The 25,857-nt window shown below is 37.9% G+C and overlaps 2 protein-coding genes across 2 annotated transcripts; one reads left to right on the top strand and one right to left on the bottom strand.

Annotated features, from left to right (window-relative positions):
* Positions 1-167: 167 nt before the first annotated feature.
* LOC137966051 (telomerase reverse transcriptase) lies at positions 168-19,025 on the bottom strand. The gene is made up of 13 exons (XM_068812510.1): positions 18,729-19,025; positions 18,056-18,133; positions 17,875-17,940; positions 17,608-17,794; positions 15,079-15,336; positions 14,901-14,992; positions 11,225-11,354; positions 10,999-11,143; positions 10,699-10,837; positions 9,082-10,317; positions 1,552-2,090; positions 961-1,233; positions 168-708 (listed from the first exon to the last, which is right to left on the bottom strand). The coding sequence occupies exons 1-13, from the start codon at positions 19,023-19,025 to the stop codon at positions 438-440; spliced, it is 3,711 nt and encodes a 1,236-aa protein (XP_068668611.1). The 3' UTR covers positions 168-437.
* A 3,379-nt stretch (positions 19,026-22,404) lies between these two features.
* Positions 22,405-25,115, top strand: LOC137966534 (dehydration-responsive element-binding protein 2C-like). The gene is made up of 2 exons (XM_068813190.1): positions 22,405-22,583; positions 23,786-25,115. The coding sequence occupies exons 1-2, from the start codon at positions 22,567-22,569 to the stop codon at positions 24,756-24,758; spliced, it is 990 nt and encodes a 329-aa protein (XP_068669291.1). The 5' UTR covers positions 22,405-22,566; the 3' UTR covers positions 24,759-25,115.
* The last annotated feature ends 742 nt before the right edge of the window (positions 25,116-25,857 follow it).

The following is a 25,857-nucleotide window of genomic DNA, read 5'->3' as shown; positions in this document are numbered from 1 at the left end:
ACTCTATGGATACTCCCGGATATTCATTAGTTCAATTTCAAGAATTAGTCTGCAGATTCTACCAAATTTACCAATTTCCTTATGTTGTACAAGTGACAAAGAATTTCCATGAACTTAGAGAATAACTGGGACACAAACCCTTTTTTTTTTAATGATGAGAAATTTTATTCAGACAGTTCATCACCCATCATCAGACACAAATAGCAATAAAAAATAAAACAAATTAGAGCAAATTCCAACATGATAACACCTGGAAATGACTCCCCGAAAGAAAATGCCACAGAAAAACAGTTCATGCCAATGAAACGGCCATGTAGTCTGCATTCTGCAACTCATGTCAGATCCCAAACTATTGATACCCGATAATAGATAGAACGGAGCATGACACAGAAGAAAGGCAATTTCAATAGAAGGAGAGCAGAAACTTCATTGCCCGGCTAAAACTTGATTTTCCAAAGCAAGGACGAATGGGAGTCATCTACTGCATATTGTAATTCCTGAGTGTTCTCCAATTCTCTGTACATTTGAAGCTTGGCCTTCAACATCCTCAAAAGCTCTATATGCCGAGATTGTTTCTTCCTTAATATCCGAATGTAGGCTGAGAGTCCAAGCCAATCAGTTTCTTTCTTCTTCAGTTTAAGAATTGGACTAAAATTGTATCTGAGCCTCGGAGAATGCATCTGGTGCCAGATAAGCTTATACATATAACTGAATGAAACCATGTCCAAGTTAGAAAATTTTGGAATGGCAGAGATTCTTAGAGGTATAACATTTGACAAGTCATAATAGGTTAAGATAGGTCACTGAATCACATATTATAGATTACTACACAGTAAATAAAAAGCAATGCACTAAGATTTACTGATAATACATCACATTTATCCAAATCAGTGCAAAACTAATAGCATGATCATGAACTTCATAGACACCAAAATTGTAACAAAGTTGGCGTTTCCATACCTTATAGACTTCTGAATAATCTGTAAGCAGTATTTGGGACATAGACCACTGAGATTTGGCACAGCACACATATAACAGTGGAACTTCATTGCACATACTAGAAAAGCTTGATAGACATTTAGTCTCACGGTTCTTGATCCATTGATATTAGAATCATAAAACAAGGGGTGGCACTTCGGTCTCACATAGTCACACAACTTCCTCTTCAAAGTTAACCTTGGCTTGGCTTGGTTTGAAGCTGTAATTGTGGAACTCATATGTATACCCCAATACCTGTCCAATGTAAAAACTACAACAGTAATAACATCATATGAATATCAATATTGGCAGGAAATGGCACGTTCTCTATCTAGTCGTAATCAATTCAAGTGAAGTGCAGCAGTTATGTCCATGTAAACTACATTATCCCATGCCTGCCTATTGCTTTTAAACCAAAAGGATGGTAAATATTACTCTTTCTACCCTTTTCAAAAAAAAAATATTACTCTTTCTACGCTTAGCACCATAAGGAGAGCACTTAATGGTTTGTTAACAACAATAATATGCAAGTACAATGAAAAACAAAGTAGCTTTGTTGGAGAAAGTCAAAACCTCGTATAATCTGCTTGTATTTCAAGAGTGCAACAATTGATAAGCAGGCCACTCCAAGGAAGAAAAGACACCCCGTCTTCACCTTTATAAATCCTGTTCGACTGAAATCCAGCACATTTATCCCTGATGTCAAAATTCACAGAGAACTTCCCTTCGTTCATCTTGCAATTGTATTCTCTAAAGCCTCTCTGCATCCTAGAAAGGAAATGGATTGCGAGGTCCTCTGATGTTGATATGAAGAGAAAGTCGTCAATCAATCTCAATAATATATACTTGGACAGTGCAGGGCCGTCGTGTTGAAGACCAGACTTTTCGAACCCAAAAGTCAAAGCTTTTTGAATCTTCTGAAGCCATGGGAAAATTATCCTCTTCTCCAGAGAGGCATAATAAAACGAGCAAAGAAGAGAGGACAATACACTTCCTTGAGGAATACCCACATGTTGCAAGTACAAGTAAGGACCAAGTAGCACTAAATTGCCTTTCACATGTTCATGAAGAAGGTGAAGAAGACATTGATTCCTTAACTGTTTAACTCTGAACTGAAAACCAGAAAGAAGAGATTAACTAGAGTACCTGTCACATTCAATCATAACCAAAAAAAATAAAAAGAAAAAAAAAAGAGTTGCAACAGTAGAACAGCAAACCTTACAGATGACAAGTGATTCCATGGTTGGTGTCAAAAAGTCAAAGACGAGAACATAATCATGTATTTTATTAGCCAATATGCTTTTTGCCTTGCAAATTCCAGGCTTAAGAGGTTCACTTATGAAAAACAGCCATTTATAATAAGACAATTATAAAAAAAACTAGTTTAAATAAGAAACATGTTTCTTTAGAGTATGAATTGTCAAAGTTTGATTTAGACAGAACTTGTACAATAACCTTTTCTTTCTCATTTCTCATAAAATTATTTATCGGCAATTAAGATGACAACTTGTTTTCTATAATCATAAAGTCACCCACCATTATTAACTCAAGTTCAAAAGTATTACATAAAGAACTTCAGGAATCGACTATCTAGATAGCTCATGTTCAAGTGAATTACATTAAGAGCTTCAAGAGTGGACTATCTAGATACTTTTTTCACCCATGGCTAGATAAAACTCGGTTTGTATTCTCCTCTTTGTTGTTGTTAATTGGGGATAACCTTTATTTCAGCTAGATACTAAGAATGTTTTCCTCTATGATGATGTAGACGTGTTTATTGACCAACATCCTCATTTTTTTGCGCAAGGAAAAAAAGGACAAGTAAGCTGACTGACAAAGGCAACCTATGGACTGAAACAAGCCTTTGAGGGTGGTTTGACAAATTTAATAAAGTGGAAAATTGTTAAGGACTTGTGGATTTCCACGCTGCTATTATGATCATTCTATATTTTATTGATAGGAATTCTGAGATTGCTAGATAGTCTATGTTGATGAAAATCTTCTTAAGAAGTGATCTAGAGGGAATTTGTTGGGTTGAACCTAGTTTCATTCCAAAATAACTAACCACTTAGGACGTCTATTGCTCATCCTTATAACTCGTTTACTTCTCTTAAAATTTCTCAATGTGGGATTTTTCCTGCTCCACACTCCCCCATACATCCACGAACACGAACTATCCGGCTCTCACCCCATTGAGCCTACAATACAAAAATAACCTAGGGATTACATATTGAGCTTAGGCCCTGATAGAAACCCAAAATTACCCCCAAAGAACTAAGAGAAGAAGAGAAGAAAAAGAAAAATAGAAAGAAGAGGCGCCACCACAAAACAGAAAATGGAGGTGGAACAAGGAGCGTGGCGCATGAGGGCAAAAAGGTAACAATGCCCCCTCAAGGGGCTGGTCAAAGATAAGAGTCATACTTGCCTCTTGTTGAAAAGAAAGGATCATACTAGATTAGAAAGAATTTTCTCTAATTGATGTAATCTTTTAAATTCCTAGAATCTCTCCTAAATTGATGTGGTTTTTAAATTTCCTAAAAAAAATCCTTGAATTATGTAATTAGGAAACCCTAATTGATTGAAGAGTTTCCCAAAAAATGCAATTGGAAAAGTATAAATAGGGGAGTTAGCTGAAGGAAAAATCAGTCAAACCTTTCCAAAATCTCTCTTGCCTCTCTTTCCCCTCTTTCCCCTCTCAAATTCATGTCCGAGCACCTCTCCTCTCTTTCTCATCTCTTATTTTCTTTTCCTTCTATCTCCCTCTCTTCCTCTACTTTACTTCTCTCTCCTTCCCTTCTCTCTTATTCCAACCCTCTTAACCTCTCTTTCAAATCTTCCTTGCACTTTTAAGAAAAGATAAAAGACCTTTCACAAGTGGGTTTCTTATTAGGCCTACACACACAACTTGCTCTAACACTAGTGTTGGGATAAGCCCTCTTTTGTCCCACAATGACTAGTCACATTAGAGACTTATTGCTCAACCTTCTAACTCATTTACTTCTCTTAAAATTTATTGAATTTTTCGGTGATCATATATCAATATTATGGCTGAGACAAGAGAAGTTTATACTCCGGCTAGAGGAAATTCTGGGTTTGATGGAAATGATACCTTCATGATTACTTCGGAAAAGTTGATAAGGTCTAATTACCTTAATTGGGTTAAGTGTGTCAAAATGTATCTTAAGGGTAGAAAGAAAGTTGACAGGGTCTAATTATCTTAATTGGGTTAAGTGTGTCAATGTATCTTAAGGGTAAAAGAAGTTGAAGTTTATCCGAGATGATCCCCCAATGCCTTCAGATGATGATTGGGAGGCAGAGGTGGATTGTCAATAGTATCGATTCTACTCTTGGAAATCAAGTGATGAATTGTGAGATAGGAAGGGTTGTGTGGCTGTCTCTAGAAACTTCATATGTACTAGAGAGTAATCTCTCTCGTGTTTATGAGCTGTATAAAGACTTTTTTGGGTTGAAAAGAGGAAATCGAACAGTAACAAAAAATCATAGTGCATTTCTTGGCATATTGCAGGACATCAATGTATATCATCCATTTACTACGGATGAAAATGAGTTGAGAAAACAGCAAAATTAGCTGCTTGTTGCAAAATATTTGGATGGTTCAGGTGCTAAATTTGATGCTATTAAAGCCCAGGTGTTAGCTTTAGATGAAATTCCTACTCTTTCTACCACTTTTAATCTGATTATGAGGGCTAAGAAGACTATTGTACCTAGAACAGGTAAAAGAGGTAAGATAATAGAAGCCACTGCTCTTAATGCTTCCACTACTACAACAACCCTTATAGATTCCTCTAGAGATAGAGGTAGAGGCCGAGGTAGAGAGGGCCCGGGCCGAGATAGAGGACGTGATGATGGTAAGTTAGAAAGGAAGTGTATTCATTGTAGCAGAAATAATCATTATTCTGACAGATGTTGGATTAAGTTTGGGAAACCAGCATTGGGCTAATTCTACAACTCCTGATAGTGGAAGTGGGAGTGTAGATTCTTCTATGTTGATTACATTTAGTGCTCTAGATGAGATACCGCGATTGATACAGCGGCAACAACAAATTGCTCAGCACATGGCTCAAATCTCAGTTACCTCGACCTCAGTCGCTCATGCTTCAATTCCGTTTCCTAGCTCTACCAAAGTTGACTCAAGTATGGCAACTTATCATGTTCGCTCATCACTGTCCTAGGTTCTTGACTCAGTAACCTCTAGACACATGTCAGGTATGTTGTCATTGTTTTCCGATTTAAAAAAGTCTTTGTCTGTCAAACATGTTAATATTGCATATGGTTCTACCTCTCCTGGTAGGTAATGTTACTCCGACTTCCTTTTTGTTTCCTCAATCTACGTTTTTTGTTCCCAAGTTTCCTTTAAATTTGTTGTCGGTTAGTCAGTTAGCCAAGTCCATGAGTTGCTCTATCACATTTTATCCTACTCAGTGTGTTTTTCAAGATCTCGCGACAAGGAAGATGATTGGTTCCGTTCGTGAGAGAGATGGGCTATACTACCAAGAAAACCATCGGCAGAATAATAATCGAGTGTTACATACCGCATATTCTCCTCTATAGTGGCACTTGCGGCTAGGTCATCCATTTGCAACAAAATTGACTCAAGTCTTTCCAAACCTTCCTTCGAGTTCTTCTTTTTAGTGCGAGTCGTGTCAACTGGGCAAACATCATAGAAGTTCGTTTCCAGTCTCGTCTCATAAAACCAACCATCTGTTTGAGATTATACACTCTGACGTTTGGGGTCCTTGTCCTGCGACTAGTCAGTTTGGTCATAGGTATTTTATTTCCTTTATCGATGATTTTAGTAGGTACACTTGGATTTACCTTCTTAAGGAAAAATCTGAGGCCTTTGATATATTCAAACTTTTCTTCAATGAAATAAAAATCAGTTTGCTGCATCACTTTGTATCTTGCAGGAGGTCACCCATCCTAGAATTACTGTGGCCTAGGCTCGCTTAACTTCGGAGTTTTGAGTCAGATACCTAGCCAATACAACCCGAAAAGATTAGCCGTTTAAGGTGCGGAAAGCCAAGTATCTAACTCAGACCACAAACTCTAACAAGAGTGGATGGAACCACTCTGACACCCACCCCGCCCATTCTGGAGCCGTTTCTCACGGGATACGAACGCGGGCCGTGGCGTGCCAAGCTCTGATACCATGTCAAAGTCCTAGGCAAGAGTACTTCCCAGGAGGTCACCCATCCTAGAATTACTCTGGCTCAGGCTCGCTTAACTTCGGAGTTCTGAGTCAGATACCTAGCCAATACAACCCGAAAAGACTAGCCGTTTAAGGTACGGAAAGCCAAGTATCTAACTCAGACCACAAACTCTAATAAGAGTGGATGGAACCACTCTGACACAAACATCATGTGTCTTTACCCCTCAGCAAAATGGCGTCGTTGAACCTAAGAATCACCATTTACTAGAGATAGCTAGGACAATGATGATTGATATGCATGAGCCCAAATCTTAGTGGGGTAATGTTGTTCTTACAGCCTGTTTCTTGGTTAATAGAATGCCCTTGTCTGTGTTAGAAGGAAAAATTCCATAAGAGATTCTTTTGCCGTTCAAGCCATTATTTGCTATTTCTCCCCGTGTGTTTGGATGTGTCTACTTTGCTCATGTATTTGGGTCTTCTAGGCATAAGTTATCTCCCCAAGCAGTTAAGTGTGAATTTTTGGGGTACTCTCGTACACATAAGGGGTACAAATGTTTTTGCCCATCCACTAGAAAAACATTTGTATTTGCTGACGTTACTCTTTAAGAATGTACCATTTTTTTCCTCAGTGTCTTTACTTTCTAATCATGTTGTCTCACATTACCCGACACCAGTTCTCCTTGTACCAATTGATGAGCCCGTTGGACCATTACATGTTGTCACTGTCGAGAAACCATTACAGGCATATAAATGCCGGAAAGAAGTATTAGCACTGACTCCCTAAGTAGAACATGACTCTACTTCCTCTCAAGATCCTGGAGGTAATGATCTACGTCTTCCTATTGCACTCAAGAAGGGTATCAGGATAGGTAAAGGTACGCGGTATGCATTATCTCAGTTTATCTTTTTGTTTCTTATCTAACTCCTATTAAAATTTGATTTGTCCATTTCTACCTGCACTATCCCTTCTTTAGTGCAAGAGGCTTTCTCGTCTCCTTATTGGAAGCAAGCTATGGATGTTGGAATGGATGCTTTGAAAGATCGGGACACTTGGCAACTGTGTGATCTACCATCCAGGGCCAAAGTTGTTGGTTGTCGTTGGATTTATACTATCAAGTATAACAGACTGTTCTATTGAACGGTATAAAGCCTGGTTGGTTGAGAAAGGGTATATTCAAACCTTTGGTATTGATATGTTTGAAACTTTTTTGCTTGTTGCTTATTTGTCATTTGTACGTAGTTTGCTCTCAGTTGCAGTGAATCAAGGGCGGTCCCTACATTAATTGAACATAAAAAACGCTTTCATATATAGTAATTTGGAAAAGGAGATATATATAGAGCAACCTCCAGGATATGTTGCTCAAGGGGAGACACGTAAAGTATGAAGACTTAAGAAGGCAATTTATGGGCTGAAGTACTATCCACGTGCTTGGTTGGAAAAATTCAGCTAGGTTGTAGTATCTATGAGGTTCTCGAGGAGTCATTGTGATCACTCCTTGTTTGCAATGGAAAAGGTCCTCTGTAATTGTGGTGCTTTTGGTTTATGTAGATGACATTATAGTATATGGGAGTGATATTTTTGGTATTGAGGATATCAAGTCTCATTTGTCTGCACACTTACAAACTAAAGACTTGGGACCATTGAAATATTTTTTGGGCATTGAAGTGGTGAAAAGTAAAGAAGGTGTTGTGATAACACAACATAAGTATGTGACAAATTTGCTTCAAGAGTATGGTTCGTTGGGAGCCAAGCCAATTGATACCCCAATGGAAGTGGGACATGATCTCCATCATGAGCACAGTGAAGAATTAAATGACAGAACACAATATCAAAGGTTATTAGGAAAGATAATTTATGAAGCAGTTACTAGACCTGACATTTCTTTTGCAGTAAGTATAGTGAGCTACACAAAGAATTTTGAGGTATTTGAAAGGAGGACCAGGAAAAGGTCTTTTCTTTAGACCTAACAATCATATGAAGATAGAGGTTTTTTTTATACAAACTATGCAAAGTCCAAACTGGACAGAAAGTCAACCTCTGGATATTGTGTCTTCCTAGGAGGAAATTTGGTTTGTTGGCGAAGTAAAAAGCAGAATGTTGTAGTCGGTCTAGTGCAGAAGCTGAATACAAGGCGATGGCTCACACAGTGAGCGAGTTGATGTGGGTTAGGTCAGTCTCATGAGAGTTGGGTTTCAATCAGGATGAGCCGATGAGCATGTTTTGTGATAATCAAGTTGCGATCTTTATTGCAAGTAACCCAGTTTTCCATAAGAGGACTAAACATATTGAAGTGGATTGCCACTTCATTCGAGATGCAGTGATTAAAAAGGAGATAGTAACTCCGTTTATTCGATCTGGAGATCAATTGGGAGATGTCTTCACCAAGGCCCTTGGCAAGCGAGAATTTATATGATTCTACAACAAGTTGGGACTCCTGGATATATATGCTCCAGCTTGAGGGGGAGTGTTAGAAAATACATCTAGGGGTATTTTGGTCAATTTACCACTTTAGTGGTTAATTTTTTTTTTATGTAATTTTGTTCTGCATGTTAAATTATATCAGTGGTTTAATTTTCATGTACATAGGATATGTAGTTAGGGAGATATAAGGAGATTAAAGGTTATTAAGTGTATAGGGGCATTTTTGTAATTTTTAATTGAAGGAGTCTGGGGATTCATGCATAGTTCCCAAGGACGCCATTCAGGCTCTTCAGAAAGCTCTTCTTCTCTTTTGTCTTTTTTTCTCTTAATTTTCTCCTCTTCCTTCACCCAAATCTTGATTTTTACAGAATCATAACTGAAAAGATTTGAATTCGTTAGATAGCTATGAAAATCATGGCATCACATCCAATCCTGGTCACAAGTACAATTTTCCACCAGTTATCCAACAGAAAAACAAAATAAAACCATAAAAATAATGAACTCAAAATACCTGATTGACATGGACGCTATGTGATGAACGGTCTGGGACAAGAGAGGTATATTTCATGATATTTGCATTGCTTCCCACATTAACTGCTACTTGATCATAGTGAACACGGACAGCATCTTTGGTGCAATGGACTTGAGCAACTTTTTGCAAATGATATTCACTCTTTTGCAAAATCTCATTCATTACATGAATCAATTTATCCTGGTCAATGGTATCAAATGCCTTCCGTACGTCACAACCAACAATAAAGAACCTTGCTGTCATTGGTAAATTCCTTCTCACTCTGGTAATGAATGGGAAAAGTCTTTCATAAATATCATTGTAATCAAACACCGAGGAACCCAACTTGTCTGGATTCTCTACCTTTAAGCTTTTCAAAATTGCATGTAAATCACAAAGATTGGAATTTACAGACCTGAAGTTAATCACCTCAAAATCTCTTAAATATGTAGCTTTTACATATTTATTTTTGAAGCAAAACTTTTGGTCAGAGAGCAACACACTTGAAGGAGCTTTAAGATTCACCAAAGACCTAATTCCTCTTTCTTTAGGAAGAAATCTTACTTTTGAAAACCCAAGAGTCCTTTTATGAAAGACCTGTCCCAGCCAATCCGGATCAAATAAATGGTAGGTTGTTCTTCTCAAATGAGCAACGGCTCCATCATTAATTTTCTTCCATACTTGCTTTTGGTAGTAAAATACACTATGCCTCCCAGTTTCACTCTCTGTGACGTAAAAGTGGGCCACCACAATTGGTACAACTGCACATGAAAAGAACCAAAAAATCCATCTTTCAAAGAATGCTCTTTTCAAAAGTTGGACATCCTTGCATGAAGGCCAAGTGATTTTTGAGAGGAATGGCACTTGAGCTGTTTTAAGTCCATGCATGCATTGTCTCAAATTGAACTTCTCAAATCGTCTGAGCTGGACTAATTTTGAGATGTTTCTCCTCAGAGCCCTCCAATTGGATGGAGTACCAAGCAAATCCAAAGGAATTACACTCCGGCAAATTGCCCATATGAATGACACCACCTGTTGCTGTTGACAGTAAGCTCCATTCAGGTCCTCAAACTGTTTATTGCTGATATGGGTTTTTTTTGAAAAAACCTCTCCTTTATTACTGAAACGACCATAAGATTTTAAGAAGGATTGTTTACTCAATGGTTTCAGGTGAGAATACTTCTTCTGTAGAGTAAGAACCCGAAATAATGATAAGGAAGTGTCTATTTCACGCTCCTGAGAAATATATGATCACAAATAATGAGACTTTATCATTCATGCACAAATGAATGAGACATTTTGGTTTTGAAATTCAATCCCCATATAATAAACAGAGACAGACTAGATTTTTACTCTTCATATCAGGACAGAGACCACCCTATGCAGTTTCTATTCTGTGCAGCCTGAAACCTTGCCATCAGGAACAGCAAGGATCCAAATCTTCATATGTCACATAAAAATAATCATGTAAAACATGTATGCCAACAATTGGGAACTAGCGTGTCTAAGAATTAACTCACACTCGAGTTCCTACATGCATCAAATTTATCAAAAAATAAACAAATAAATTATTGCACCAATGGTTTGACAATGTAATCCAGATCTATTGGAGCTAACCTTAGACATATTTCCACTCTTTCTATCACTGCAGAGTCTTGAAGTTGGAACTCCACAATGCTTATTGAGAATCTTCAAGTAATGGCAACGATGAAACCTACGTATAAGAGACTTCAGAGGGGCCAACAGTGAATAAAGTCTGATAAAACAGAAAAAAAATTAATAAAAAGGGAAAAAATGTAACATATGGAGAATGTGTTGAGCAAATACTTGGAAAATATGATATTTGATAATACTGCTTCAGTATTCTAAAATTGGAATGCACCAGAACTCAGACAAAGAGGTGCATGATCAACTTACTGGCACTCTGATCCGAATGGACAAAATCTGTCACTAAGAATGGAAGTCCAAAATCCAGAACTTGTGTCTCTATCTTGCAGGCAGAAGATATTTCTCATTAGAGAAGCTGCACCTTTATCATTTGGCTTCAATCTGTTCAGTATGTCTAAATATTAAGGGGATATCTTCTCTTTAAAAAAATCGACTAATTGCAAATCACATTGAACTTGGAAAGAGAAAAGGATACGATTTTTTGGAAACAGGGAGGGGGTCAATCTAGAATTGTAGAACATCCACTGCTTCTCAATTTCAACTTCCCTTGCATGCCCACGTGGTGTTCGTTGCAGCATCAAACAACAATGACATGACAATGATTTCTGTTCAAGAAATTGAGAAAAGAGAAAGAAGAGAAGAAGAAAAATTCAACAACCATTCTTGGGGAAACAACATGAAAGTAATAGTTCCTCATCTGGCAGAGCATTAGAGACAGGTATGCATTCCCAATAGGCCAACTTAACTTAATACTAGTGAAGCAAAGCTATTGAGTGGCTTGCCCCAAGCCACCTACTAAATATACCAAGTCTGAATGCATCACAACCAAAAAGTCTTGGCAATAGGATCACCATAACAATTGGATCAATGGCTAACAAATATACAATGCAATCAGTAAAGTTGGAAGATTAAAGAGAATTCAAAAAGGAAAAGAAAGAAATAAAAAAGAGAGAATAGAGAAGCTGCATTGTGCAGCCTGCTCGTTAGAGGTCAAGAATCAACCCATAATCCTTTTATTATTCTCACTACGTGAAGAAAATACATATGGACATAAATGCCCCTCGTAAGAGAACACATACCACAATGTAATAAAGGAGCAGAAAATTAAAAAATTACAACTTTGGCCATTCAAACATATACAAATTTCTGGACAATCTAAACTTCCATATATTTGAATTAACCGCCTATGAAATGACCAAAATATCCCTGACTCTAACACTCCCCCTAAAGTTACAGTGTATATGTCAAGTAACCCCAGCTTCGTACAATGTAAAGTTGTATGATAAAAAAGTAAAGAGAAGAGAAAGAAGGAATAAAAGAGAGAAAAGAGGGAGAAGGAGGCTACATAAAGAACAGCAGCCATTGGGGGTCAATTCAATCCCTAATCTCTTTATTATATCACTTAAGTGAAAAACATATAAAGCTAAAAATAAAATAGAAAACAAAATAAGATTGGTGTATCACTATCCAATAACCTTCCCAGGACCAAAATACCCCCAATTCCATATTTCTTACACTTCCCCTCAAGCTAGAACGTAAATATCAAAGAGTTTTAACTTGTCACAAAAGATAGAATACTCACGTCTTCCAAGAAGTTTGATAAAGATGCCACCGAGTTGTTTAGATGATTTCACATAGGGTGTAACAACCTTCCCTTGCATTATAGCATCTCTGATAAGAGATCAACCTACTTCGATATGCTTGATCCTCTCATGAAAGATTGGATTGCTAGCTATGAAAATCGTTGCCTGGTTGTCACACTTCATAAACATGGCCTCCGTAATGTGAAATCATAACTCAACAAGAACTTATTTCATCCACATGAGCTCACTCATTATATGAGTCAAAATATTTCCTCCATTCAAATATTTCAAAATTCTATGAACAACCTCTAAGTGTATTTTTGTGTGGATAATCCATGAATTGGCTAACAATTCTCACTACAAACGTTATGTCTGATCTTGTAACTATGAAGTAAATTAACTTAACACTAGGTGCATATATTGTGTTCTACCATTAACCTTAGGATTTTGGTCATCATGAAGACTAGTATTGACTTCCATAAGAGTATCCACTTGACGTGCACTCTATTAAGAAATGAGCACAAGGGTCTGGTCATTTCACACTGCTGTAGTTCGTACATCTTACATCATCTTGTTCAGCATCTTTAATTGTATTTATGGTTTTATTTTCATATATTTTTTTTCAAATGATGCTGATTTTTATTAAGGCAAAAGCTCAAGAGAGCATATTACAAAGGAGGGAAGCCTTCCCAAACAATGAGAGATTGTTGGGAAGTCCCTCTTTAATTGTATCTATGGTTTTATTTTCATGTTTTTTTTTTTTTGAAATGATGCTGATTTTTATTAAGGCAAAAGCTCAAGAGAGCATATTACAAAGGAGGGAAGCCTTCCCAAACAATGAGAGATTGTTGGGAAGTTCCGAGTTTAGGTGGAGACCCACATATGAGTATTTGCTCAAATATCATGTGAAGTTGGGTCCAAGGCCCATCCCAAAATGACTAGCCAACTTAGGAAGCCTCTTTCCCAACTAATAAACTCAAGATCACTAATCCACGTGTGACTATTCCTTAACACATATCACTTCAAATCCGGTCTTCCATGAAAGAACAAAACACATTGAGGTGGATTGTCCACCATTTGCAGCAAGCTAGACATTTACCATGTTTTCTCACCCCCAGCTTGAAGGGGAGTGTTAGAAGATGGGCCCAGGCCCACACGTCCAAAAGGGGTGGCATGTTTGTAAATAAGGTGTCATCTCATAAAGATGGCACAAGGGAGTAATTTGTCAAGGTGAACATGTCTACTAAAGTCTTTTCTAATGTAAAGCTTGTAGCCATCTTTATAAATAGAGGCATTGTAAATTCCTCTCAAAAACTATAAATAGAGGCCCTTGGCTTGGGGTAGAGCATCAAGTATCTCTCCCCTTCTACAAATTTGTCCAAGCACTCTCATCCTAAAGGCTCTTTCCCTTTTCTCTCTTTCTCCCTTCTTTACCCGTGTTCCCTCTCTTCTTCTCTTCTTATCTTCTCCTCTTCTCCTCTCTTCTTCTCTTCTCCTCTTCTCCTCTTCTCCTCTCCTTCTCTTACTTTGCTCGAGGTTCTAATCATGGGGTCCTAAATTCAACATTGTGCACCAGGAAGGGTGATACAAGCATAGGTCTTCTAGACCATGCTTCAAGATTTCATGTAACCCTTAAAGCATACCAAACACATTTACTAACTGCTTTATAAAGCAGCACAAGCCATTAACCCGCTTTTAAGGCACAAAAAGAGGGCAAAGTACTAAACTTTATAGTCTATCAGCAGAAACAAATTGAAAAATCCAACCTATAGAGAGGTCGCACACTTCAAGAAGAAGAAATAGCAAGCTAAAGGTTATTGCTCTGATACCATGTAAAGTTGGAAGATTAAAGAGAAATCAGAAGGAAAATGAAGATATAATAAAGAGAGAGAAGATAGAAGCTGCATTGTGCAGCCTGCTTGTTAGGGTCAAGGATCAACCCTAATCCTTTTATTAATCTCGCTTAAGTAAAGAAAATACATATGGACCAAAATGCCCTTCATAAGAGAACATGTAAAGAAACATATAAAGGGACAGAAAATAAAAGAAAAACTACAACTTCGCCCACTCTACACATATACTGATTTCTGGACAATCTTAACTTTCACATATCTGAATTAACCACCAATGAAATGGCTGAAATACCCCTTGACTTTTAACACAATCAATGACTAAAATACAGCTAGTAGCATCTTATTGGCAGCAAACTAAAACTAATCAGTCTGAAACTTTTGGGGCTTCCGCCATAGATGATGACCAGTATCAACTGATAGTATTGGTTGCCTAGATCTGTAATCTGAGTCTGCAACGCCATAAACAACTTCTGGATACCCCCTGGAAAATTCCTCATTTTTTCTCCAATTAAGTAATAACAGATAATTACTTAAGAGAACAACATATTGTAGGGCAACTAAAAAGCTTGCAACATTATAATCAGTTATCACCAATCTTCAAGAGGTCGGCATCATTAACAAACAAAAGATCAGCTGTTGATTAACATCAAACCATTGTTCATAAAGAAAATTAAAATGAAACACACGGTAGTCAGCAACTATTCAACAGTTATACCTTCTCACACCGTTGCTTTTCTAACAAATCAACTTGTGAAGAAGTACAGATTCTATGATTCAACATTCCCGTAGATGAATTTAACACAACCCCTGTGAGTAAGGAAACTAACGGATTCAGCTCAGCTTCTTCAATATTCATTATAAAGAATATTTTTCACAATTACAAGATAGATTACCAGAAAGAGCATATCCTCCTTGGACAAGTCTCTGTGGCACAACATCAAGGGAATTTGTATTTCGGCGTTTCCTGCATCTTTGCCAACTAAAAGGTCTGACACGCTTCCTGGGTTGAGCACTGTTTTCATAGAACACAGAACCTTCATAATTCTTTATGCTCCATGAACTACCAGAGGTCTGCATCTCCATGCCAATACTGGACTTTGATTTCTCTCTATTTTCAACTACGATGTTCTTTAGTGGCCCTGAAAAATTTACTAATAGAAGAAAAATTTGACCAAACAGTAATAATATAGAAATTTAAAGGAAGTTTGCTCCGTCCATACTGTGGACACATATTAAAATGGTCATGAAATAAGATTGCTTTCGATATGAGGTAAAATATTTTATATTTCAACGAAATCTGAAAAGTAGAGGCTTTCATCATAAGAAACTTTTTCAATAATATAAGAACTGTACGTATCTTGTTGGTCAGAACAAATAGCTTCACTAGCATACTTAAGAAAATGCCATGGACAAGATAGATCATCAAATATTTACAAGAAATTTGTCATTGATAGGCCATCATCATCCTTGTACCAACTTCTTGGGTTCACATTGTTGGGGACAGAAAAGCAGCAACAATGGGAGTAAACAGTCAGTTTTTACCTTATATCTAGCTTTATAATTTTATAACAGTAGAATTAGAAGAGAGATCATGAGTGCCGCAACACTAGAGGCAGCAGCCACATCTGATCTTCATTAATGAACTAAATTAGGGGAAAATAAGCCCAATAGGCTTAATTACAACTTACAACAAAATAAAAGATTCAAATACACCCATGATTACATAATGAAATAAGTCAGTTTAAATGAAGTGACAAAAATACCCTTAAATGAAGTGACAAAAATACCCTTAAATGATGCAGATCATAATAAAAAGGAAAACTAAGAGAAAAATTACAAATATACCATATCTCTCTACAATAATATCTTTCTTATTTTGATAACATCAAAATCAGATTTATGAGAGCCTTGATTAGTCCTAATTCTGAGTGTTTTCACCACTACTTTATTTTATAAAAAATTTATTGATAAAATGGTTATAGGATGTTGAGTAAAGAAAAAAAATCAATTGGACAAGGTGATTTCTCTAAATCTCTTCTTTGTCTCCTACTACTCTTCCACTCTACTCGATGCAATGAAGATGTTGAAGAATTGGCATAGGATATTGATGGAAACATCATTCTACGTGTATACAACAGAAGAGGCAAGGTGAATTAGAAGAAGACAATTCAGGCAGATAAGGGGGAATGGAACACCCAAGGACCCAATGGAGCCCATCCACCTGGCAGCATCAAGGCTGTCCCTTAGAGGACAGTTAGTTACAGGAATAAGGAATAAAAAGAGAGTGCTGGCAGAGGAGGGGAAAAAAGAAAAATTCAATCAGGGAGGATTCTAAACCCTCGAAGTCAAGACAGTAGAGCAGCACTTCACAGCAGCTCCATTTTTCTTCACGGTGTCATCTCACCACAATTGGTAAGCTCCCTCTTATACTCGAGTCTCCAACATGCTGGTATCAGAGCAGGGTTGGACTGGGCACAGTGAGAACGAGAATGAAAGGCAGGATGGATTCAGTAGGAAAGGAAGTACCAGAATTGAAGAACGGGATAGAGGAACTCCAAATTGACATGACATCGATACGTGGATGGTACTATTGAGACTGGAAAGAAGTGAGTAGAAGGCTACAGCTTCATCATCATTCAAGCTCCGGCGGAAGAGAAGACTCCAAGAAAGATTACTCCAAGATTCTGCTACCGAGCATGAAAAGTCCATAGCAATCCTGTACAGCCCCGGGTATTCCTAAGAAAGGGGGCGGGAACCGCACCACTCGTCGGCTCAGAATAAAAGAGTCCTCCCATTTCCTAGGTAGAAATTGGTTGCAGCCTTGAAAGTTGGAAGCAGCTTATAAACGGATTTCCAAATCAGGGATAGACGACGGGGAACACCTCCCTCTCTCCACCAATACCCTGAAATCTAAAGATAGTGGCACATCATATTTCTCCACAAATTTCTGTGGTTGGCATTAAGGTTCCAAGTCCACTTAAGCAGGAGGGCATTATTCATATCCTTTGTAGATCGAATGCCCGGCCTACCCCTATCCTGAGGCAAACAAATCTCCTTCTTAAACCTGTAGTTCCTTTGGCATTTTTATCTTAAGAACATTTACTAATTGAGTAGAATCTCATTTTGTCCAACTGCAGATTTATGTAAAAATAAATAGCCACAAAATCCTGATATGATTCCTCTAAAGGCTTTGTTCACTTTTGCATCACATAGTTGTACTCTAGGTAAGACAATTTTATTAGTATCATACATTCGTTCTTGTCAAAAGCAGATCTCCAGAGTACACCGTCTGAATCTAAAATTTGTATATGAATCCTATCATTTGAAGGGAGAAAATAAACACTTCAAGATGTGCAAAAGTTCAAGACCTCCAAAATCACGAAAAAGTAGCACTAAATTTCCACTATTAAATAAGTTATAACCTGTTGTGAGCAGAGGCCGCTGATTTTGGGGCATCAACGGTTTGCAATGTTGTTTATACTTGCAAATCTTGGAGCTTGAAAGAGACTTATATATCGGACAACCAGTCACTTGAAAGTGATTGTTGCTAGGAAGAAACAAAAATATTGATGAATATTTCAGGAGGTGGACCATGACCTCATCACCTATCTGCAACACCTTTAGAATTAGATGATTAAGAAATGCGAAGGGACAAAGAAATATAATAAACATTAGCACCTCTTGCTTACTCTTGTTAAAAGTAGACTCCAAGCTGGGTCGCTCAGATTATCAATAACATTATTGGTCTGATGTAGCTGCAGAGATCAATTAATGTTTTCTTCTAAATAGTAAAATCAATATTTTTTAAGGAGCAAAGAGACAATAAAATAATGAATAATTTAAAATTGATAAGCATTGGAAGAAACTTGCCTTTTCATAACCAGCACATATCATGTTAGTATATTTTGATGAATCGCTGAGCATCAGCTGTATGACAAGCTGAACAATCTGAAAGAAGGATGGTAAATTAAGAACACCCATAAACTTCATACAGCTCAATCCTGCATTGAAACCTTTCCTTCTACCATAGTGGTGACCAAGTATATCCATATTTATTTGACAGAGGCTATCTGTCAATCACTAAGTGGTTCATCCGAGGTCAAGCCATGGATGACATGTTCAAACAGGTTTCAGGGACAGATGGCAGTAGTTGGCTTACATAATGACAAGTAGTTTCACAAACCAGTGCCAGTCCGGGACTAATGAGTCCTTCTCAGATTATCATCTTTAAGGCATAACAGAGACTTCATTTCTTTATTAAAATATTAAAAAGGAAAAAAGAAAATGAAGATGTCAAAGAAGTGGCTAAAAAAGAGGTTGAATCTGAGTTCACTACTTCAAGAGAAACAAATCGCCTAAGAAAGGATGAATCGATCGTCGATAAATGAACAAAACAGTCGTAATAGCAACAGAAAGCCCAATCAACTACTGGACCTACGAGAAACTCTTTGATTTCAGTGGAACTGACTGAGTAAAAGCAGAAAAATGGCATATCTTGAGCAGTACTTTCCGGCTAAAGAAAAAGACAGAATTAGAAACTGACATATCTCTGCTCCAGATGATGAGTAGGATCAAAGACATGAAGCCGCGGAGCTTGATCGGAAACGACAGCGCAAGCCCGAGTGAGAAGCCTATGGTACTCCACAGGATCGCCCGGCCGCAAGATGGCGGATGACCGGTCGGCCGGGCCCATGCAGCGGAGGCAGCGCCCATCATCGCAAGCGCAATTCGACGAAGGTAGAGGCGAGGGAAGCAGCGCCAAAATGGCGTCCCGTAACGTGCGAGCATTGTCGCCATACACTCGCCGGAAGACCTCAGGAACCTGCCGCTTCTTCGTCATCTCAAACAGAAGCCGAAACTGGCAGGGGGAAGAGGGGATTATCAAAATTGAAACCCGTTCGTACTTAAAAGCGCGCCAAATGTTTCTTTGTGCGATTTAGTACGGCTGTTGACTTTGACCTTTTTCTCGGGATTCGGACAAACTTTTCGGGGGAGGCACCTGATTATATTCTCTACTTTTTTAAATTATTAAACCTTTTTAATATTTTTAATTTATAATGTTGAAAATAGCAATGGATTTAATGCATTAGACACTTGTTTTTTAATAGATATATATGACTTTTTATGTGTCCAAAATTAATCTATGTTAGCAACTTTGTAATGACTACATCAAATAAACATACAAAAAAATAGGCAAAAATTTACACACCACAAATTGAACACCAAATATTTTATTATCGATATTCTTCTATTGGTATTCTCTGCCTAATAACCCATGTTTGAAGTATTCCACCGATAAGATTATGGTACTCCTTCGAGCGACTCATATGCTCAAATACACAATTACAACCTAATCTTCTCAAGAGAATAGCTAGATTCTAGGTTTAACAGGGCTTTTTTTATTTGGATTTATCAAGGTTTCATGAACCTATAAGAAAATAAAAAATTACAATAATGGTCAAACTTACACCTAGAGAGATACCCTTCTCCTTTGAGAGTTTCAAGCTTCTAGCCTTTGACGCATAAGGAAGATTGTAGGAGCTTGACTCATGTTAATGTAAGAGATATTTTGCAAAGTGTGGTTATCTCTTTCTCAAAATTGCATTTATGAAGGATTTTCAAATAATCGAGAAAAAAAACAAGTAGATATACCAATAAAAACTCATTAAGTTCTCATTAAGTTCATTAAGCCAAACTTACTGACCTTTGTTTCGCTAATCGACATCTTCCTTGTCATGTGCATGGTCTCCTCATTGGTGAGGTCAACCCCGCAAGACCAAAGGATGGTGGTGATCAATTGAGAAAATGAAGTGGCCACATGGATGACGCATGGTAGTGTAGGAAAGTTTCACCTAAAGGAAAAAGGTAGCATCAAATGGGTGGAAAGATGTGTCATATTCTTATGGAAAGAAGAAAAGTTTTGTCACATATCTCCCTCCTTTGTAAGTGTATCTAGTCAAGAGGAAAGGGAGAAGATAAATGAGAAAATGGTGGGGTGGTTGAAACACCTCTACAATACTATAAATAGGGACCCCCTATAGGGAAAAAAAAGGTATTATTAGGGGAAAAACTTCTAGAGGGATGGAGAAGTAGTGGAGAAATAAATGGAGGTAGTGGAGTCTTATATATAGGTGTTTTAAAGTCCATTGAGACTTTTTTATTGGTACTCCTTGGGTTTTCATTGTCATCTTTTGAGTGACTTACATTACCCTCTTCAGTGATTATTATCACTATTTTGTTCGAAATCCTTTGAGGTTAGTTTCAATTTCTGATTTATCACCCATGTCTTGCTTTTTGAGAGTTTGTGTTTGTTTGAATACTTATCCTTGGGACACTTTGATAGAAAAGACAATTACTACAACTATTTTTTTTGTTTCAAACTGGTATCATTGGCATTACCTCCCAACTTAAGAGAGATAATTGAAGGAGAAGACTGAAGGATGAGATTGAAAATTGAGTGTTATAGTTGTTGTGCCTCCATCTCAATTAAAATATGGATGTTGCTATCGTTTGAGAAGAAGTATAATCTATAATGAAGAATTCTACGTGTTGTGGTAATCAAATTTGATGTGACTAAAATATCCAAGTATGGGAAAGTTACAGGCGCTAGCATGAGGGGGAGTGTTAAGAGACAATCACGTGTGTAGGGCTGACATGACTACTAAATAAGGAAAATTTTCATAAAAAGTATAAAATTGTAATTATAAAAGTAGATGGATGTTCTCGTATGTCTTTTTTTCCTTTTGAAGTATATAGCTTTAAGAACATCGTAGTCATTATTAATACCTTAACACAACTATAAATATAGCGTCAAAGTATGGAGTTGTTATGAACTCAATAGAGGGCCGAGTCATCTAGAGGTGGCGTGACCGAATCAATTATTTTGGTTGAGTTAATTACTAATCAGTAAGTTAAGTCAATTATTTAGTCATTAAGTTACTTAGTTGTCAAGATACTTATTTATTAAATTAAGACATTAAGTTTATTTATTTTTTAAGTTGAATGTCATGGAGGGGCATATCTATAATTTTTCTTGAACCTTATGGGCATAAACCTTATTTAGAAGGGAAATAGAACGGAAAAAGTAAGTCTGAATTTAGGTTAAATAAAAGGTTTTAAGTTATCCTAAACGAGTTTGGGGGTGTGCGTTCTCCTAAACGAACCTAGGGTATCAAGCTTCCATTTGACTTGATTTCTTATCTTCTTTTCTTTTTCCCTACAAATCACTGTATTAGATCTGGGACTATAACAAGGGTAAAACATTCAAGTATCTTCATGTTGATTCAAACTCATTCATATATCTTTCACTTTTTTTCTCTTTCTTTTTTGCCATTAGTGATTTCTCCTCTCCCCACAGCTAGTGAACAATTAGAGTGATGAATTTTGAGTTTTTTAATCGGATCCAATTCTCTGGATAAATCTCCGATCTCATATGAGACTGTAGATGGACAATGGCCTTCTATCAAACATCCCAATCAGAGAGATCTCGATCCCAAAAGGCTGAAGAGTGGATAAAAGGTACTCTAGTAACTTCCTCAAGTCTTAATCAGCGCCGGAGGCGGCGCGCAGACGAGGCTTCCTAGTATCTGCGCTCGCGAGTCGCGACGTCTCTCTGGTGCCTTCCACGAAACCTTTGCCATCCTGTTTTTTTTCCGGATTATTACGAAATTACCGTTGTTCCTTAATGTCTAAGCTTTGAGTGTGCTCACTGAAGCAGACCGGATGGTTCTTAACACGGTTCAACCCGAAGGTTCTTAACCAAGTTGGACGGCTGAGGTCATCTCTTGCATCATAGAGGCTCTCAGCTTTTATGATTCTTCAATGGGACCCACCAAGCAGCTGGATCGGGTCAGACCCTGACCGGCTGGCCCACGAGAATGGTCCACGTTTACGAAATGTCACCGTACTTGCAACTTGCAACCGCGTGTCATGCCCACAGAGGGAGTGGCAGGCGTGGCAGGAGTGGTAATTATGTAAATAAGTTAAATTTGTCGGGCAAGAACTAGTATTGTTGGTGACAAAACTTCGTGGCCAAGCAAACCCAATGAGGAAGGGTTGCCAAACTTCCAGAATCTGCTTGCCACGTTTGGTAAGTAACGGCTGGGAGCTTACCACGTTGAAGATATTTTGTGCCACGTCATCGGAAGCCGCGTACGAATTGAAATATCCTCGTCTGTAGGCTATAAATATCAGGTAGCTCAGCCAGAGGAAGAGTTTACAGTCCTTCCTTCCGAGGACGTGTCGTGAAGAACTAGCCAAAGCAGCCGAGAAGAGAAAGAGAAAAAGAAACTAAGGCGAGAGAAACAACGAAAAGGAGATTGGGGATCAGTCCTAGTCGCTTTGGAAACAAAAGGATTTGTTGGGAAAGAACGTTTCGCCGCATGTCGGAGATACAACAGTAAGTTGCTTCTGCTTATTCTTCGTTGAGCTGTGTTTCTGTTGAAATTGGATTTGATGGATTGAAGGTTTTTGTGTTTACCGTATTGATTGATTAGGTTTCTTTTGCGTTTTCAATTCGTTGAATTTTTTATTGTTTAATTTTTTTTTTGTGTCTTTCGGTTTTGTGTCTCTTGTTTTGATGAGTTCCTGAAAAGTCTGCATTAGGGTTTTGGGTGGAACAGAAAGATGAAATAGATTTTTGTCAAGGGTCTTATGTTTCTTTTCGTTGAAGGATGGTAGAGCTGCGGAATTGCTGTATTGTCTTGGTGGGGGTGGTTTCTTAAATTTAGTAAAGTTCAGTTCAAATCTTTAGGTCGCCTGTGGTGTTCATTCAGGTTTTTTTATTTTCTTTGACGGGATTCTATAGTTGCTGTAAGAACTCGTCGTTATATTTTTTAAAATTTCTTTATTTATTTACTAATTGTCTTTTCTTCTGTCTTGGTCTTTTGGTGTGCTTGTCTTTTGAGCTAAAACCCTTTCGTTGACTAGATTGTAGTGTATTTTCAAGCTTATTATTTAAGGTGCTGAAACAGTCACGAAGATTAATTTCTGTTTTCTGCGTTAAAATTTTGGAGGCTTTGATATTTGGTTCTTGTTTGCTTGTACGTTTCTGAATGTCTTTTGATGGTTTGATTGTGTTGTGATGTATTTTCTTGTTATTCGCTGAAGTCTTTATCATTGAAGAAACTTAGGTTGTGTTGATGTTGCTTTGCGGCTTGTATCCTTGATTGAGAAAATTTGACTTTGCTATTAATATTCTAGCAGTTTATACATGTTCATGTTCAATTGATCGACAAGTTTCTTTATTTGAACGATGTGCTTGTTATTTGGAAATTAATTTGAAAATTATGCAGCTTTAGCCTTGTAGACTAGTGTGTCAAAACTCTTAAAGATTATTGTATCCTTGGAAGTGTCCTATGACGATCGAGTTTCCTTTCTATGGTGTCAGTGTGAAATAATTTTGAAAATTATGCAGCACTTTAAATCATCGTGGTTATTGGAAATGTTTCCCCTGATTTGTATCAATATCTAAAACTGAGCTGTAAAATTTGCATTTAATATATAACTGAGTTATGAATGCCCATAAAAATTGATTGACATTGATGGCCTTATTTATAGATGTCTATACATACACTGAGATCTCTTTTAACTTTTATTTAGCAAACGGAGGAAATCAAGAAGGCATAATGGAAGTGTTTCGATAGGAGACACTCTTGCAAGGTGGAAGGAGCACAACAGCCAACTGGACCGTTCCAATGGTGGCAGAGGCATCCGGAAAATTCCCGCAAAGGGTTCGAAGAAGGGTTGCATGCGGGGAAAAGGAGGACCAGAGAACTCTAAGTGCAATTACAGAGGTGTAAGGCAGAGGACATGGGGCAAGTGGGTAGCTGAAATTCGCGAGCCTAATCGAGGTAACCGACTCTGGCTGGGAACTTTTGCCACTGCCACAGAAGCTGCACTTGCATATGATGAAGCTGCAAGGGCTATGTATGGTACTGCCGCCCGTCTCAATCTCCCCCATATGTATTCATCAGCTACAACCTCCTCTTCTGCATCAGCATCGGATTCAACTAGCACCACAACTGTCTCACACAACTGGGATGTTGTAGATGAGCAAGATGGCCCAAAGATTAAATGCGAAGACAGCATCTTGGCAAGTGACAAGGCTGAAGTAACAGATTTAGCTGCAATTAAGAATGAGGCGCCTGAGGATGCTGTGGGCACCTCTCAGAACCTGGATTTTGCAATGGATGAGATGTTTGATGTCGATGATCTACTCAGAATGATGGATAGCGGTGACGAAACTGAACTCGGGTTGAGTGTGGAGACTGATTATGGTAACATGGGCAGTTATGGGATGCATCCAGGTAGTAGTCAGCTGCCTTGGATCTTACCGTCGGCTCTCTCGTTTCAGATGGAGAATCCAGATGCCAAGTTGCTGGGTAGTCTGCAGCATATGGACCAGGCTCCGGTGTGTGTTGATTACGGTGATGATTTTATCAGACCCAAGCAGGAAAATGAATCGATGTTGAATTATGGATTGGGTGCAGAACAACCCTTGTTTGAGTTAGACTTGAGCGATATGCAGTTTGATGACAATATAAAGACAACAACTGACGGGATGCAGATCTGATTTTTTTTTAATTTTTTTAGGATATCTTAAAACCTGTTATAGTTTTTGAATCGACTGGAACAGATTCTCCGTGAAGTTTTTGAGGTGGAGATTCTGCTAGTAGGATTCCTTACACTAGAGATCCTTTAGGAAGTTGAAAGCCTTCGCTTCCTCTAATTTGGCATCTAGGAGTTATTAAGTCTTAAATTTTATTTACATTCTTTATTATTCTAGTGATGAACGCTGTACAGAAATGTAAATAATCAGCTCTGAAGTTTTTTACTTCCGTTGGGGTAGACGGGCACTAACTGTACGCAAACTGGAATTCGAGGATTGAATTTCATTTTTAACATAGAAGAAACGGATACTTTTTTTCTTTTTAGGATATGTATATTGTTGTAATTTTAGGATATGTATATTGTTTTTCTGATTTTATTCTATATCGATAAAAAATCTCTGTTGGGTAGAAGAATACATCAGAAAAATTGTTCTTTGTAATTATTCTGTTTTACGTGTATCAACGCAGGAAAATCTTTTTCTCGTTGTCCAATGATAGAACAGTAACTTTGTCCTGTAGCCAAAGCATAAAGTAGCAACTCTGTAGTTGAAAAAAAAAAAACCATAGCAGTTCTGTTTTGTTGTCGTCGTGAACAAGTAGCTGGTTTAAACCGGTTTCCTAACGTTGCCGATGACCCACTACCAGCCCGAATGTTGTCGACGATAGCACACAAAATCGAAGATGCTCTATAGTCATCGTGAAGAAAGAAAGACGTTCTGTTTGCGTTGTTTCTTCAGCCATCGCCTAACACCGAACTGCCGTCAGAGAAGACCGACGGAATTTTCAAAAGCTGCCGACGTTGAACCACTGCTCGGCCTCCTAGCAAATAGTACCATCGCCGGCAAGAACAGAGAGACTACCATTGCCGAAGACGAAGACGACGAGGTATGTAAGAATTATTTGTTTTCGCTTAAATTACGTCCCGATTTGATTATTCTGCCGACCGGACTCGAACTGGACTACGTGCTCAAACCAGGTCAAGACATCAAATCGGACCGAACCGGATCACTTCTCGTACTGAAGAAAAAAAAATCTTGGTCAACCTAAAGACAAAATGGAGAA

Source organism: Aristolochia californica, unplaced genomic scaffold (assembly GCF_029961685.1).
Source record: "Aristolochia californica isolate CCGP_79_NKW_82.1479 unplaced genomic scaffold, dmAriCali1.0.hap1 SCAF_5, whole genome shotgun sequence".
NCBI classification, from domain to species: Eukaryota; Viridiplantae; Streptophyta; class Magnoliopsida; order Piperales; family Aristolochiaceae; genus Aristolochia; species Aristolochia californica.
This window is presented reverse-complemented; position numbering and strand designations above follow the sequence as displayed.

Coding starts and splice junctions, on each gene's coding strand:
- LOC137966051 (XM_068812510.1), bottom strand. CDS start 19,025: ATGACGAAGAAGCGGCAGGTTCCTGAGGTCTTCCGGCGAGTGTATGGC. Junction 10,838..10,998: donor CCATTCGGATCAGAGTGCCA/GTAAGTTGATCA, acceptor CTGTTTTATCAG/ACTTTATTCACTGTTGGCCC. Junction 1,234..1,551: donor ATACAAGCAGATTATACGAG/GTTTTGACTTTC, acceptor TACATTGGACAG/GTATTGGGGTATACATATGA.